We start from the raw sequence: 15,726 nt of genomic DNA, 5'->3' as shown, positions 1-15,726 counted from the left end.
CACCACGAGAACGAGAAATCTTATGCATTCAAAATAAACTAACCTCTATATATATTTCTTCTTTCTCTTCTCTTGTTTTCCTCTTTATTTCGTAAATATTTTTTAATACATGAACCTCGACTTTCTACGTAAACTGACGGAGACGGAAACTGTTATGTCTAAACGCTGAAAAATTAAATTTAACAGGTGTTCCCAATATCACAGAAAATGCTTATACAGGACAAACCTTAATCTTCGTTAAAAGTGACGGTTGACGGCAAAATTATTCGATATACTGGAGGGCTATGGTAAGTTATAACATAATTATCTGCCAGTGAAAGTTACATCAAAATCTGCCTAGCTTTTTTAGAGATTTGCAAGAACAAACAGATATACAAAATTCTTTAAAATTATTGTTTTGATGTAATTACCGTATAAACTTTTATATTCATTTAGTGCAAAGCTATTAATTTTGAATTACATAGCCTTCAATTTTATTTATTCGTATATGTATCTACATGTATATATTCATACATATATGTACATGTACATATATTATAGTATGTCTACTTTTACTAATAATTAAATAAATTTAACGGATATAATTAAATTAATTTATAGACGTACAAGAGACGTAAATTTTTTGTAAAGCTCTCTGTGTTGGTATCTTAGTCTCATAAATCTTACCCAATAAACAGTTTTGTTTGTGAGATAAGGTAGTGATATTACAGGTCAAGAGATGTGAGATCTTAGTCTTCCGGAATGAAAACGCATGAGTGTCATATGACACGTTATATCCGTGGTGCCATTCGTGTATATAAGCGTCGGTCATCATTTACCTTACCTACCCATATGTACCTGACATACGAAGTGCTAGTACCGTTTTGTTACGATAGACTAGGTATATTTATTAAGCTAGGTGACGTTGATGTGTAAATGCAACACAATTAAAGTAAAAATGTATATTGCCTAATGTATTATATAATTACTAGCTGTCCTGTCAAACGTTGTTTTGCTATATAAATTAATAATAAAAAATAGGGGTTGGTGATAGAAGGGTGAAAATTTAGGGTTGTATGTATTTTTTAATGACACATAGCAAAAAAATATCAATAAAAAAATAATGTTAGCGGTGTGTGAAGGATGGAGATCAAGATGACGAGCAAAAAGTAAAACGGCACCGTTGTAGTTGTAGAATATTTTTGTATTAAATTGACTTATGTCATGTAAAAACAATATAATATTATAAAAAATATAGACAATAAAAATGTATATAAAATAGTTTCCAACACGGTGGACAACCCTTATCACTTAGGGGTATGAAAAATAGATAGTAGACGATTCTCAGACCTACTGAATATGCATATAAAATTTCATAAAAATCGGTCAAGCCATTGCAGAGGAGTATGGTAACTAACAACAAGACTACCTGCACCCGCGACTTCGTCCGCGTGGAATTTAACTTTATTTTTCTAAAATAAAAGTAGCCTAAGTTACTCCCTATTACATCAGCTACCTGCCAAAAAAAGTCCCGTTAAAATCGGTCCAGCCATTTCAGAGATTAGCCAGAACAAACAGACCGACAAAAATTTTAAAAAGTGCTTTTTTGGTGTTTGTTCCGTATATATATATTCATATGCATGTAGTAAAAACGGTTACTTTAATATTACAAACAGACACTCCAATTTTATTTATATGTATAAATTAGTACAATTCAATTGTATTTTAATCAAGATGCAGTTGATTATAACTTAATGATTAGGAGAATAAGTCACATAAATTATAATATTAGTTACATGTATTGTCATTCATAACATATCTCATCAACAACTCGTATTTCAAGAGGCAGAAAAAAGGTGGTGCATTTTATACAATTGGGCATATTTATAAAAAGTTAGTTGTTACCTGCGCTAACGGTATACCGTTAGCTACACCAGTTGAGGATGATAAGATGAGTTTGAAATCAGTTCTGCTAGCCCATCGTAGTGAATTGTTTGAGAGTTTTCACGGTGACGGCAATGATTATTAGCAATGGGGACTTACTACTAAGAATACGATTAAACAGATTAGGTAGGCCATATAACGAATAAACTTTATCGTATTTTCGAATCGTATGAAAATATCCGTTTTAAGACTGCCTAGTCCATCGAATTACGCAATCATTATATGACATGATTGATAGATGTTGATTGCTTTCATAAAGTTGCTACGAAAATAAGACTTCGTACCAAACTCTACGATAATATAGCCTTATGTTTACTCGAATACTATCTGAATTTAGAGAGCAGCATTCAGACATATCTGTATACATATTGTAGAATTTCTTTAATATTTAAATACTATCAAATATATATGATAGTATCACATGACAAGAAATTAGCATTTTTATAACATAATGTAATAATGATTAACCATATATAATATATATACCTTTTACATCAAACATCAAGAATCAAATCGAATTTATAGATTTGTTACGATAATATATAAATTTGCGTAACTTTTTAATGGAGATTTCTCTTATTGCCTAAAGCTATTGGACAACGAATTAAACCCTATATTAACTAAATAAATTATGACCAAAAACGATAACAGTTGAAACTTGATCCCTGGCTGTGGCTCGGGTGCTGCTATTCGCAAATTCGGGTATTGCCAATTATTCGTCTGCTTTGGGCCTAGGGGGATCGGTAAGGCTTTGTCGACGTTTAGTATTATTATGTAATAGGAGGCGTGGAGGTTGTAAGCTGTTGACGCAGGCGCGGTCCAGCAGGGTGTTTAGGGATGAGAACGGGCGCGTCAGTCGGCGCTCGGCGACTGGAGGTGCTACGCGCTTTGCGCCGCGCTCCATACCGCCGGAGCGTGGCTCGGGGCGTGGCGCTTACGTAAACACGCGTGGCTCACAGTTGGTGCTGCGGGCGGCGCGGTGCCGCGCCATTGTCCGTCCCAGAACGACCCCATGTCGGCCCGCGCCGCCACCTGAGTTTATGAAGATAGCTGCACGCACGCTGCCGCGCCGCCGCCGCTGCCACTACCACCACCGCCGTATAACGCGCTTATAGGTGTGTTTATACATATCACTAGCAACTGTGTTTTTTTATATGTAGCCCCGCGAACGTAACAAATATCATTTTCATGTAAAAAGGTAGATACCAGAGGACTTCGTAAGCAGTATTCCATGAATATATTTATGTAAATTATATCTTTTGCTTGATCAAAATATGGAATGAAATTTCGTGCCCATATTTATATACTATTTTATTAGTATGCAATTACCTAATATTAATGCCAAAACATACATACCTAATAATATAACCGGTAGAACATAAGTTATATTATTCATATAATATATGTACACATCATTTTTATAAGTACATATGAATCTATGAATAAATATTGAAATAGCTTTTTATAATAAAATCTCAGCACTTGAATTACGTACTATATTTACATTTTCTTTACTCAAATATGCAAATTATGACAAAAAAAACTACAAGAATTCCTATGTGTGTTATATTATTAACCTTGTGTACTTACTTATAGGTGTAGGACACGACGTTCACCTATTTCACATTTCTAGCAACTGGATTGAGTAATTTGTCATTACTTACTTAGATAATCCAAAAATAAGGATATAGATAGATATCTACAATGTTCTCCGAGTCAATCTAATCCAAACTAGCTACAAGAAATTTGTATGTCCATAGTAGTTTTGGGAAAACATACATACGAGTATATATAGTTTTGTAGATTGTATTAAATATGTAGAGGTAGGGGGCGGGTATATTTGAGTACATGTAGATCATAGTGTGTTCATATTAGTGAAACAATATTGTAGGCGTGGTAAGAAAATCCATCGTTAAGAGTTGAATCTTATTCGTATTTAAGATTTATGGTAGAAATGTAGCTCCTTAGATTTTTGATAGTTTCAATGTACGTATTAATGTATACTTACGTAATAATAATAGTAATAATTTCACTTAAGAAACGCTTGTAAACAAGCACCGGCCCTTAGGTGTGATCAAATAGATATACCTATTATCAACAATAATACAAAAAATAGAAACTCGTCGCAAAATGGGTTCAGTTTTGTACAACTCTAGAAGCTTGAATGTAAATAAAAAGCTTTAGGATAATCTTTGTACTAACTTTGTACCTTGTTTACATCACTTTAAGGGATACAGATTTATATAAACTTATCATCCGGTTATATAAAACATATATACCTATCTGCTAAACAAAAATTGCACTAGAACACTACTGTGTTTTTTACCTCACTAGAATGGCAAAATAAGCTGACGGCTCACCAGATTGCACTTATGTAGTACTTGTTATCTATAATCTTTCATGAACAGCATCAGAACATCACATTATTGTGTGACACCTTTAGTAGCTACCACTCCGGAGGACTACGATGGCATGCTTCCGAGACGTGTAATTTTATTGAATTATGTCAGCCTTAAACCAAAACACATCATTCAAATCAACCTGTTTGGCGGCTCAAGCAGGCGGAATTAAACTTTGGTTGTTACTTTGTCTAAGCACTATAGAAATGAGAATTTGGAGGGTTCTTAGTCTTCGCTTTTCCTTCCAAAATCTTTACCTCTTTTAGGGGGTGTGATTGAGTGTAATATTAGTATCTATCTAATTATCAAAACCGATTAGAGAGTACTAAATGGAAATAGATTAGCTATGTGGTTATTTCTAACTGGTCTAAACTCGACTCTATGTAGAGTTCACTAACTGTACTATTTTCTTTTATTACTAACAAAACATTAGCCAAGGTAGAAACTAGTTAAAAATCATAATCAATAGAGGTGTACGGGCAACCGCACATGCCTGTTTACTGTGCAATACGCAATTGCCGACACATGCAATTTCACCTAAATGCATTTCACCTCATTATATTTCTATTTGAGTAATAAAAATCAGTGTTCGAGTAGCATTTAACCAAGGCGGTTTTACCTATTTAGCTACCAAAAACCCCTCATCATCAATCAATCAATATATCAACTAATATCATTATCACGGAACTGTGGGCTTAAACCTCCACAAGAGGTATAAAAAAATAACGATTCGATTACTTATCTCATCTATAGCTAAGAAGATCATGTTATTGATTCAACTTATTTTCACATTCTATGTGGGCTACGTAGAATTTGAAAATAATTTAAAATTTGAAAATCGTTAATTATATAATTTTGATATTGGGCAAAACATTTTTCTAATTGCTATTATATTAATAATATTACAATATGTAGAATAAAATAGTTTCAAAATTCATAAAAATGTACGACAATAACATTTTTTAACCACATATAATATAGTTATCATAATTATGTATAGGTATCATAACAATATAATAGATAATTATCTATGGTACGCATACTCACTTTTACTTCTTTGGTGTAGTTAATTTTCTAATTACATTTTTTTCTCCATTTCAAATCCAATATGCACTCCTTTTTTATAGACATTAGGCAAACCATATCAATTATACATTAACTAATAAAATTTATATAAATATCGCCTTAAGACATTTTATCGTCTGATTACATGTTGGGTTTTTTGGTATGGTCTGTTACATATATTGTAGTTTATTATTATCCTTCTTGATTATATTCTTAAACAAAAGTGGATACTATTCTCTTTAGATTTTTAATTTTGTTATTTATTTATTTAATTCAGGCTATTAATGGCCCATGTTACGAATACGTCACAGACTAACATACATACGAATGACATTAAAATTAATAGAAAATATATAGATATAAGTACCTATAAACTGTTTCATATATTTCTGCAATATGGCAAGGTTGCCGAATAGATGGACGAACTGACCACTCTAAAATTCATATATGGAATGTGCCTCTATTCTAGAAGATTATTACGGTTGGTGTTCATGACACTACATCATCCTCCATTGGTATTCTGCCGGCGTATACTATTAGAGAAGCCCGGCGAACCAACTTTGATAAGATTTTATGCAAATAGCAATTTTTATTTTATTTTTATTTTATTTGGGATACAAACAGTTTCACAATGTAGTATGTATATAAGTACATAGATATGAATTAATAATAGTAAAACCAATACAGATATCCACGGGTTAATACTTATGTTATGTTACTCTTATTATTATATACATTATTTATTTACTGGTTTCTACTTAATATGTCTAATAGGGTTTTCTTAAATTTAAAGTATGACAAATCAAATATATCTAAATCAGGAAATTTGGTGTTAAATACATCAACAATATGGTGAAGAGGCGCTCGTGCACCGGCGTACGTCCGATAGGTTGGGGTGAAGAATACACGGCGTACCCTTACCGAACGACGGTGCACACTGGTTGGTACCACGTAGCACAGCTTATTAGTTAACTCAGTACAATCAAATGTATTTGCACAAATTTTATATATAGCAATGTCGAATAAGTACACAATTTTATTAGTAAAAACATTTTAGTTCAATAAATTCTCGTAATTAAAATACATATTTATCTAATAAAAATAACACATAAATTAAAAATCCTCAAAAATTATAACATATAAGTGAGCAACTACTTTTGCAGCAGACATATTTTTAATTTTAATTTGATTACCGCTTTAATTTTGATTTCGTTTTTGTTAGAAATTCTTTTTTGGTAAATGGGGTAATATTATTTATTAGGCTGACAGGATCTATTATGGAGCTAAATGAAAAAGGCACTGAAAACTGAAGAAATAAATGTATTCTTACATGTAATTAATCGTATTTACTATGACCATCATTGTTTTAGCATCAAAATCAGAGATGCAGGCGCACACGGCGCTGATGGCGCTGGCGGCGCTGGGCGCGCTCTCGGCGGCTACACCAGAGCGCGGCGGTGGGATCAAGGTGGGCGGCGGTGCAATGGGCAGTAGCGGGCGCGACGGTGCTCGGGGCTCAGGGGTGCGCATAGGCGGCGATGGGCTGCGGCGCCCTCGCACCTCACCTGCACCTCCGCCACCTCGTGCACCCTCTGTCATCACAGCCGCACTCGTTGTACCCCATAAAGCCTTTGGTTCACGTGATTACACCAAAGCCGAAAAAGCAGCACTAGCAAAACTGCCACGCAAACTAAAACTCTTCTCACAAGTGCGCCTAAATGTCACGCTTTCTACTCAAGGCCTGACACCTAGTCCAATGTGTAAGTATTAAGTAGTCATTTATTATTATATATATAAAATAAATATAATTTAAATGTAATGCTTTACTATTTAGCTTTAATTTCCGATCATAAATATTAAATATCTGTAAACGCTTTCAGCTATCCTGGACTCTTTATGTAAAGATTTTCTAGCAGTCAACGTATCTGCTATCCTCTATCTCATGAATCATGAACAATATGGTCGTTCTACTGCCTCCGCACAATATTTTCTACAACTTGCCGGCTATCTGGGAATACCGGTAATTTTTACATTTAATTATTCTTTTAAATTCTATCACAAATCTAATTTTGTCTTTGCTTGCCCATTATAATTTATGTATTAACTGTTTTATTATTAATTCAGGTTATTGCGTGGAACGCAGATAATAGCGGCCTAGAGAAACGCGCACCTCATGCTTCTTTACGACTTCAGTTGGCCCCGTCCATTGAACATCAAACCGCTGCCATGCTCTCTATATTAGAACGATACAAATGGCATCAATTTAGTGTCGTCACATCTGCTATTGCGGGTCATGACGATTTTATACAAGCGGTTCGAGAACGAGTCACTGCATTACAGGTTAGCACATGATACTAATGAATCTTATACTAGTAGTAATTTAGTAGTAATAGTAGTAATTAAAACTTTCGTACAAATTTAGTATAAAAAATTGTGCACATTATTTATTTCAGGATCGATTCAAGTTCACAATATTAAACGCCATTGTGGTGAAACGTTCATCAGATCTCAAGGAATTGGTAACAAGCGAAGCAAGGGTCATGTTGTTGTATGCTACACGGGAAGAGGCTGCTGAGATTCTGTCGGCGGCTGGCGACATACATCTCACAGGAGAGAACTTTGTGTGGATTGTCACGCAAAGTGTTCTTGGTTCAATGCAGCAGCCTAATAAATTTCCTGTTGGCATGCTTGGTACGTTTTCTACAGACAATAGATATACACAGTAGTCACATAGGTTAAATAACCTGATTGTAATAAAATTAACACTAATTTTAAGTTAAGTAACTACAATATATTAGAGAAAATCGCACCCAAATTAGTTAAGCCGTTTCTGAGATTAGCTCTGAACGCACTGATAAATAGACATAGATTCTAAAAATAAAAAGTTCTCAATAATGTAAGTATGTGTATATTTTCGCTGTATTAAAAAGTAAATGGCAAAAATTATTAAAGCTATTATTTTATTAAAAACCAGTATAAGTGTGTAATATATTAGAAAGTTATACCTATATGAAAGACTAGAAGTAGGCCAAAAGTAAAAAATACTTTATAATACGCAAATAGGAATTAATATTTATCCAATATCAGTTCTTAATTAATATTTACTTAATATGTTGTTTATCAATTATATTTTCCATTTAAGGTGTCCATTTCGACACATCAAGTTCTTCGTTGATAGCTGAGATTGCTACAGCAGTCAAGGTATTCGCTTATGGTGTCGAATCTTACATATCTGAGGTAGAAAACATCCGGCATCCACTCGGTACACGTCTATCATGTAGTGGCGCTGGGGCTGGCGAAGCTCGATGGCCTACCGGTGAAAGGTTTTATCGTCATTTACGGAATGTTAGCGTAGAAGGAGAAGTAGGAAGACCAAGCATAGAATTCACTCCCGATGGAGAACTACGAGCCGCAGAGCTTAAAATTATGAATCTTCGACCATCTATCGGAGAACAGGTAGGATTTACAAATTGCTATTTCTATCCTTTTTTCTAAAAATGCCTTTAATAATTGTGATAAATCTATTATATTGTACCAAATATAAAAACTTTTCTTTCAGTTGGTATGGGAAGAAATTGGTACATGGAATTCGTATCCAAAAGAACGCCTTGTCATCAAAGATATAGTTTGGCCTGGTGGTTTACATACACCTCCTCAAGGAGTACCAGAAAAATTTCACATGCGGATCACATTTCTTGAGGAGCCACCATACATAAATTTAGCCCCACCAGACCCCGTCAGTGGTCGTTGTTCACTAGATCGGGGCATTATCTGTCGCGTTGCACCTGAGATCGATGTTGTAGGGTGAGTCAATAATTGGCATATATATCAGTCAGTATCAGTCAATATATGTCTTAACAAATATTATAAACTTAAGTAACTGTATAGTTACTATTAAAAAGACGTATTGATTAATCAGACTAAAATCAAATGTTACATACAGTTTACTTCGGTAGTTCGGTAGTTGTATAGTGTGATTTATTATCTACAACAATATTTAATATAGTCGTATATCTAAATAATGATTTATTCATAATAGTATATAATTGATCAATTTATTAGTAGTGGGTGTCGGCTACGGTGTGCTAAACCGTTTAAGGTTCGGTTCGTAGGTTATTATTATTAACTAGCTGACCCCGCGACTTCGTCCAAATATAATTTAACTTTATTGTACTAAAATAAAAGAATTGTTCTAAAATAGAAGTAGCCTAAGTTTCTCCTTATTACATCAGCTACCTACCAAAAAAGTCGCGTCACAATCGATCCGGCCATTTCAGAGATTAGCAGGAACAAACAGACAAATAGACAAAAATTGTAAAAACTGTTATTTCGGTGTATGTACCGTATATTCATATGCAGGTGGTAAAAAACGGCTATTTCAATATTACAAACACACTCTCCAATTTTAGTTATATGTATATTTGTCTACTTATAAATTAAATAAACATTCAAACTACTTACTTACTTTTTATAGATTGGAAGCAGGTACCGCACATGGCAACAGCTCTTTATATCAGTGTTGCAGTGGTTTTTGCATTGATTTATTACAACAGTTAGCAGAGCAATTGGGATTCACATATGAGTTGGTACGTGTAGAAGATGGACGTTGGGGTACACTACATCAGGGAAAATGGAACGGTCTTATAGCAGACCTGGTAAATAAAAAAACAGACATGGTGAGTACACCGGTGTAGTAGTTGTAATGTTGCTATGTAGTTATTGCACTAAGAACGATTGGTACATTAATCGTTTTCATTTAATTTCATTATAATGTGACTTAGTCTAAATTAAGAATTTAATTCTGTCATCATTTTTATATAGTGTCTTAGTTATTTGTTTATACAATATTATAAGTACGAATTATTAAAAGTGCTTGTCTTTCTTAATTCTAATCTAATATTGTAAATATTTTATTTCAGGTATTAACGTCATTGATTATCAACTCTGACCGAGAAGCAGTGGTAGATTTTAGTGTGCCATTTATGGAGACTGGTGTTGCTATTGTGGTAGCCAAGCGTACGGGTATAATTTCACCTACGGCTTTCTTGGAGCCTTTTGATACTGCATCGTGGATGCTAGTAGGGGCAGTTGCAATACAAGCTGCGACTTTCTCTATATTCTTTTTCGAGTGGTTATCACCAAGTGGATTCGACTGCTCTACAGGCCACAATTCGAAGCGAGTCCCTCAAAATCGTTTTTCACTTTGTCGAACCTACTGGATTGTGTGGGCCGTTCTTTTTCAGGCAAGTAAAAGATTTAGATATAAAAAAAATACTTGAAACTTGTTGTATAAAAATACAATATCTTAAAGAAATGTTTTTGAATTCACAGGCCTCAGTGCACGTGGATTCCCCCCGTGGATTTACTGCCAGATTCATGACTAATATGTGGGCTATGTTTGCGGTTGTGTTTCTTGCTATCTACACTGCTAATTTAGCCGCTTTTATGATTACACGAGAGGAATTTCACGAATTAAGCGGTATTGATGATCCAAGGATATCTAGGCCATTATCACAAAGGCCAGCACTGAAGTTTGGAACTGTGCCTTGGTCACACACTGATGCTACATTAGCCAAATACTTTTCCGAGCCACATGCCTACATGGCCCAGTATGTACATATTATATTGTAATTGAATAAACATAGGTTAATTTCGTCAAATCATCACAGTGATTTGAAAATATCAAGATATGGCTTTGATGAATCAAAGCATTCGTCAGTCAGTCGTCATTCAGTTACAAGCAGTGCAAATTTTTATAGGGTTAATTACAAATTAAAAATAATTTGAGTGTGAATGGCATCATGTTCGATAACTGGTCTATACGTACTAAAGTATATATGAAGCCCTTTACTCCGATGCGAATTGCTTATAGTACTTAAACAAATGTGTTGTAATAACATGGTTCTTGAACAACATCTTCCGTTCTTGATTAATAGATTTGTTTCCAAGGGTAGCATTTACGCTTGGAAAATGAAAGCGTTTAACATTAGCATGTAATCAATCCTACAAATGCGTAAAGGCAGTATTTATACTTATTACTGAAATATTTGTAGGTACAATAGAAGTACTGTGAGTGCAGGAGTAACAAGTGTACTAACCGGAGAGCTTGATGCATTTATATACGACGGTACTGTACTGGACTACTTAGTATCACAAGTAAGTTTGAGTAATCTTTATTTCGAATTGTTCCAGTATTATTAGCTGCAGCTGGCCTTTACATATTTACCGGGCAAAAATAGGGGCGTGTTCTGAAGGTCACCTGTTGACTGACGAATGCAACTCTAGACTAAGTCTACCATCGCTAGAGTTCAACTCTTGAACTCAACGCTTGGCTAATGATACAAGGGATCGTTCGGAGGAATTTGAAATAAAATACATTATATTATAATCATTCATTACACATTAGTGGACATATGATTACCGATTTCATGCAAGTAATTGTATTCTTTTTATTACTATTATGTTCTAGGACGAGGACTGCAGACTCCTGACCGTAGGGTCTTGGTACGCTATGTCTGGCTATGGATTAGCATTTACACGCAATTCTAAATACCTCAGTATGTTCAATAAAAGATTGCTTGATTTGCGATCTAATGGAGATTTGGAGAGATTACGCAGGTATGTTAGATTGAAAATTAGGTAGAATGACACCCAAATATGTCAGTTATTCTATCATGGGTCTAGTGAGATATAAGGAAAATAACTTTATCACTTTAAATTACTTAAAGCACTCAAAACCATAACTGCTGCACCTCTATTCATTAGAATTAGAATCAGAGAAGAAGTAGAGTACAGAACAAGAGTATACAGAGATCGTATAGGGGCGCATACCAATATCTTTGCAACAGCACTACGAGACCCATTGCAATGCAGAAGGCTTAAGAGACTCCATGCATGGGATCTTATTCACCGATGAGACAGTTTCCTCACTGGAGGTATAGTTCTCTCCCGTCAACAGTCCCACAACCAATCTGTGAAAGGCTTGGTAAGCCGATTGCAGGATAAATAAAAAAAAAGAAGAAGAGATAGATCACTTTAAATTACAAAAAATATTCAATTTCAGTTCAAATCTAAGTAGAGCTAGTGTTGTTGCTACTAGAAAACTGATAGATATATATTTTTTGTAAATACATACATAATATACACATAGAAAAAGGCCCAGACCAATACAAACTTGCATACTCATAAATACAAATGTGTGTAGTCTGTGGAATCGAACCCACAACCATAGGAAATAAAGCATTGTGCTAAACTGGTACACCACCGAGGCCGTCAATAAAATAAATAATACCTACCTATGTATATGATATGTATTTTATACAGTTATATGTGTTATTGTATGTACTTAGATACTGGATGACTGGAACATGCAAGCCAAACAAACAAGAACATAAGTCATCCGACCCATTGGCACTGGAGCAGTTCCTGTCAGCATTTTTACTTTTAATGGCGGGAATTTTGCTGGCGGCACTATTGCTGTTGCTGGAACATGTTTACTTCCGGTACATGCGAACACACCTCGCTGCCTCCAGTGTGGGCTCTTGTTGTGCCCTAGTATCATTGTCCATGGGTATGTGTTTATATGTTTACACCTCTGAAATGTTTTTTTTTTACTAATAAATCCATTGGTACATATATGTATATTGTGTGTAAAACAAACATCTTGCAGGGACATGTCAATAATTTTATTCTTCTTATTAATTAACAAAGAGCTACTTAATATTTTAATGCTAACATTGAGAGACTGTAATATTTTTCATTCATGAAGAATATTATTTATATAATTTAGTTTGTTTTTTGTATTACATAGTATATACGTATGTATTTGATTTATAACAAAGGAATTGCTTGATTATGCATAAATATTATTTTCAGGTCAATCTTTGTCATTTCATGGCGCCGTGGTAGAGGCAGCAGCTCGAGGTTTCGGTACGGGATCTCGGGGTCACTGTCGCTCTGCTGTTTGCGCCGCACAGGTATCTATTGCTTTTAATTACATTACGTTTAGGTATAATTTCTATAAGTATATTCCAAATATAATATAATACATTATATTATGAAGAAAATCAAGTACAAATAAGTTACTTTAACTATTAAATATACTCGTCAAATTAAACATAATTCTGAAATGCATGGATTTATCTGGTTATTGACATTAGGTTTTCATAAGTAAAGTAGTAAAAGTCAAGATCTGATGATGATATTTTCCTGTGAAGTATCTTGCTTCTCTCTTTAACTCCTCTTTACTGAGCAAGTAACAAATATATACTTAACTATTAAGTTTTGAGTTGTTTTAAATGAATGATAATGGAATGGTGCATCCACCTATGCAGTACAGTTATTTTTTATTAAGAAAATAATATATAAATAGATATTAAAGACAATTATTTTACAATAATATCTCAGGTCAATGCACACAGCGCCATCTAGTTTTAAGCTAAGCAGAGCTTATGTTATAGGTACTAGACAACTGATATATTTTTTTCTTTCGTAAATAACATAGGGAACACTCAGATTAATACCAACAATACTCATTAATACAAATGTTTGTACTGTGCGAGGAATCGAAAGCTAGGCCGTCAAATCTTAATATTATAATCGCAAAAGTTTGTGAGTATGTATGGATGTTTGTTACTCTTTCATGCAAAAACTACTAATTAATAATTAAACTAATTTTGATGAAATCAGATTAACATATAGGCTATAAACTTCACGCGGGTGAAACTGCGGGCACTGCTAATCTATACATATAAATAAAATTGGTGTGTCTGTTTGTAATATTGAAATAAACGTTTTTTATTAGATGCATATGAATACGGTATACATATACCAAAATAACATTTTTTACAATTTTTGTCTGTCTGTTTGTTCCGGCTAATCTCTAAAATGACGGGACTTTTTTTGGCAGGAAGCTGATGTAATAAGGAGTAACTTAGGCTACTTTTATTTTAGAAAAATAAAGTTAAATTCCACGCGGATGAAGTCGCGGGAACAGCTAGTAATTAATAAACGTTGGTTATAAGGTGTGGCGGGCGCGTCACGAGCGCGACGCGGCAATGGCACGCGCGCGTCAGCTGGCGGCTGCACTGGCGGCGCACGGGCTGCAGCCGCCGCCGCGGAGGCTGGCGTCGGCGGCGGCGCTGCTGGCGGGCGGACTGCCGCACGACGCCACCAGGCCGCGCACACTGCACGCCACCGCCGACCTCCTCCCAGATCTCGACCGTCCGCTGTCTTGCGGTGATTTACGCGCCAGGTTCTCCCATTATACTTACAAGCGTTCTTTCTAAATTGGTTCCATGATCACATTGACAGATAAGCGTAGTTCGGCTGTATAGGAAAATATCTATGTAACTTATCGTCTTCTATTGGTTTTAGTTCTATGGTACAATTTATAGTGAATTGTTATTATCTACACAACTTATATGTACATAAAGTAGAAGGTAGTATAGTTATAATATTCAATGTTTAATTTATATGGATCAATAGTATGTTTTACTGTTTCAGAGAGCGGACACGAGTAGAAATGGAAACAGTGCTGTGAGGCGCATATTGCGCCACCCTTTTTCAATTCCTGAAGGCTGTTCTTACACCAAGTTATACAAAACGAAGTTAGTTATACCTAATGTTAAAATACGGACAGATAAAAAAGCGTTGTAATTATTAAATAAATTATTCCAATTATTAAAACAGAGAGCTGGACGTAGATAGCGAAGCGTTGTTGTGGGACGCGCGCGCAGTGCAGGCTGGGCGCCGGGCGCGCGCCCTCGTGTTGTCTACTACAATAAAAATATATTTTTTGGACAATATTATATTGTTTTTATATTTTCAGTGGATGATATGAAGCCTTTGTGATTTACTTTTTTATTGGAATTCTCCAATGGTATATATATATTTATTTATTGAGTGAACTACATCTTATACTTTTCCATGTTTGATTTCTAGATGGGTAAGTACCAAGATATAAAGTCCAATTGTGGATAAGCTAATTGGAGCTAGATTGGAATTACGAATTATATTACAATGAACTCCCTATTTATATACAATTCAATAATAATAAAATCTATTTATTCTTATATAAATACAATTACAGCGAATAAGTTACACAACGCAAAGCTGTCATAGTAATAGTAGTTTATTTTCACTTTGCACCAGTTAAAAATATATCTACGTATGCTTTATTGACCAATGAAACATGTCAACCAAAAGACAGATAGTTTTTGGATCGGATTCTAATTGTAACTTATAATATATAATGTAATTTCTAATTGTTATATATATATATAGATAGGGCGGTAAACCATAAAATGTTAATAAATGAAAATTTTAATTAATTTTAATG

General features: G+C 34.5%; 1 protein-coding gene across 3 annotated transcripts; it reads left to right on the top strand.

The window, feature by feature from the left end:
* Nucleotides 1-209: 209 nt before the first annotated feature.
* On the top strand, nucleotides 210-15,193 carry LOC131848305 (glutamate receptor ionotropic, NMDA 2B). Of its 3 annotated transcripts, XR_009357754.1 has the most exons (18): nucleotides 210-287; nucleotides 2,705-3,038; nucleotides 6,758-7,147; nucleotides 7,268-7,407; nucleotides 7,512-7,727; nucleotides 7,841-8,078; nucleotides 8,530-8,843; nucleotides 8,947-9,191; nucleotides 9,862-10,063; nucleotides 10,307-10,630; nucleotides 10,719-10,996; nucleotides 11,441-11,543; nucleotides 11,857-12,005; nucleotides 12,737-12,957; nucleotides 13,263-13,363; nucleotides 14,411-14,640; nucleotides 14,892-14,995; nucleotides 15,078-15,193. XR_009357754.1 is itself a non-coding variant. In XM_059198116.1 (17 exons), the coding sequence occupies exons 3-17, from the start codon at nucleotides 6,772-6,774 to the stop codon at nucleotides 14,926-14,928; spliced, it is 3,174 nt and encodes a 1,057-aa protein (XP_059054099.1). In that variant the 5' UTR covers nucleotides 210-287; nucleotides 2,705-3,038; nucleotides 6,758-6,771; the 3' UTR covers nucleotides 14,929-15,193. The 3 variants fall into 3 exon arrangements, 2 of the variants coding, with proteins under 2 accessions (XP_059054099.1, XP_059054100.1); XM_059198116.1 differs by having other exon boundaries at nucleotides 14,892-15,193; XM_059198117.1 differs by lacking the exons at nucleotides 210-287; nucleotides 2,705-3,038; nucleotides 7,268-7,407 and having other exon boundaries at nucleotides 7,073-7,147; nucleotides 14,892-15,193.
* The last annotated feature ends 533 nt before the right edge of the window (nucleotides 15,194-15,726 follow it).

This window comes from Achroia grisella, unplaced genomic scaffold (assembly GCF_030625045.1).
Source record: "Achroia grisella isolate CSIRO2021 unplaced genomic scaffold, CSIRO_AGI_Agris_v1 utg546, whole genome shotgun sequence".
NCBI classification, from domain to species: domain Eukaryota; kingdom Metazoa; phylum Arthropoda; class Insecta; order Lepidoptera; family Pyralidae; genus Achroia; species Achroia grisella.
The sequence above is the reverse complement of the archived record's forward strand: the minus strand, read 5'-3'. Positions and strand labels throughout refer to the sequence as shown.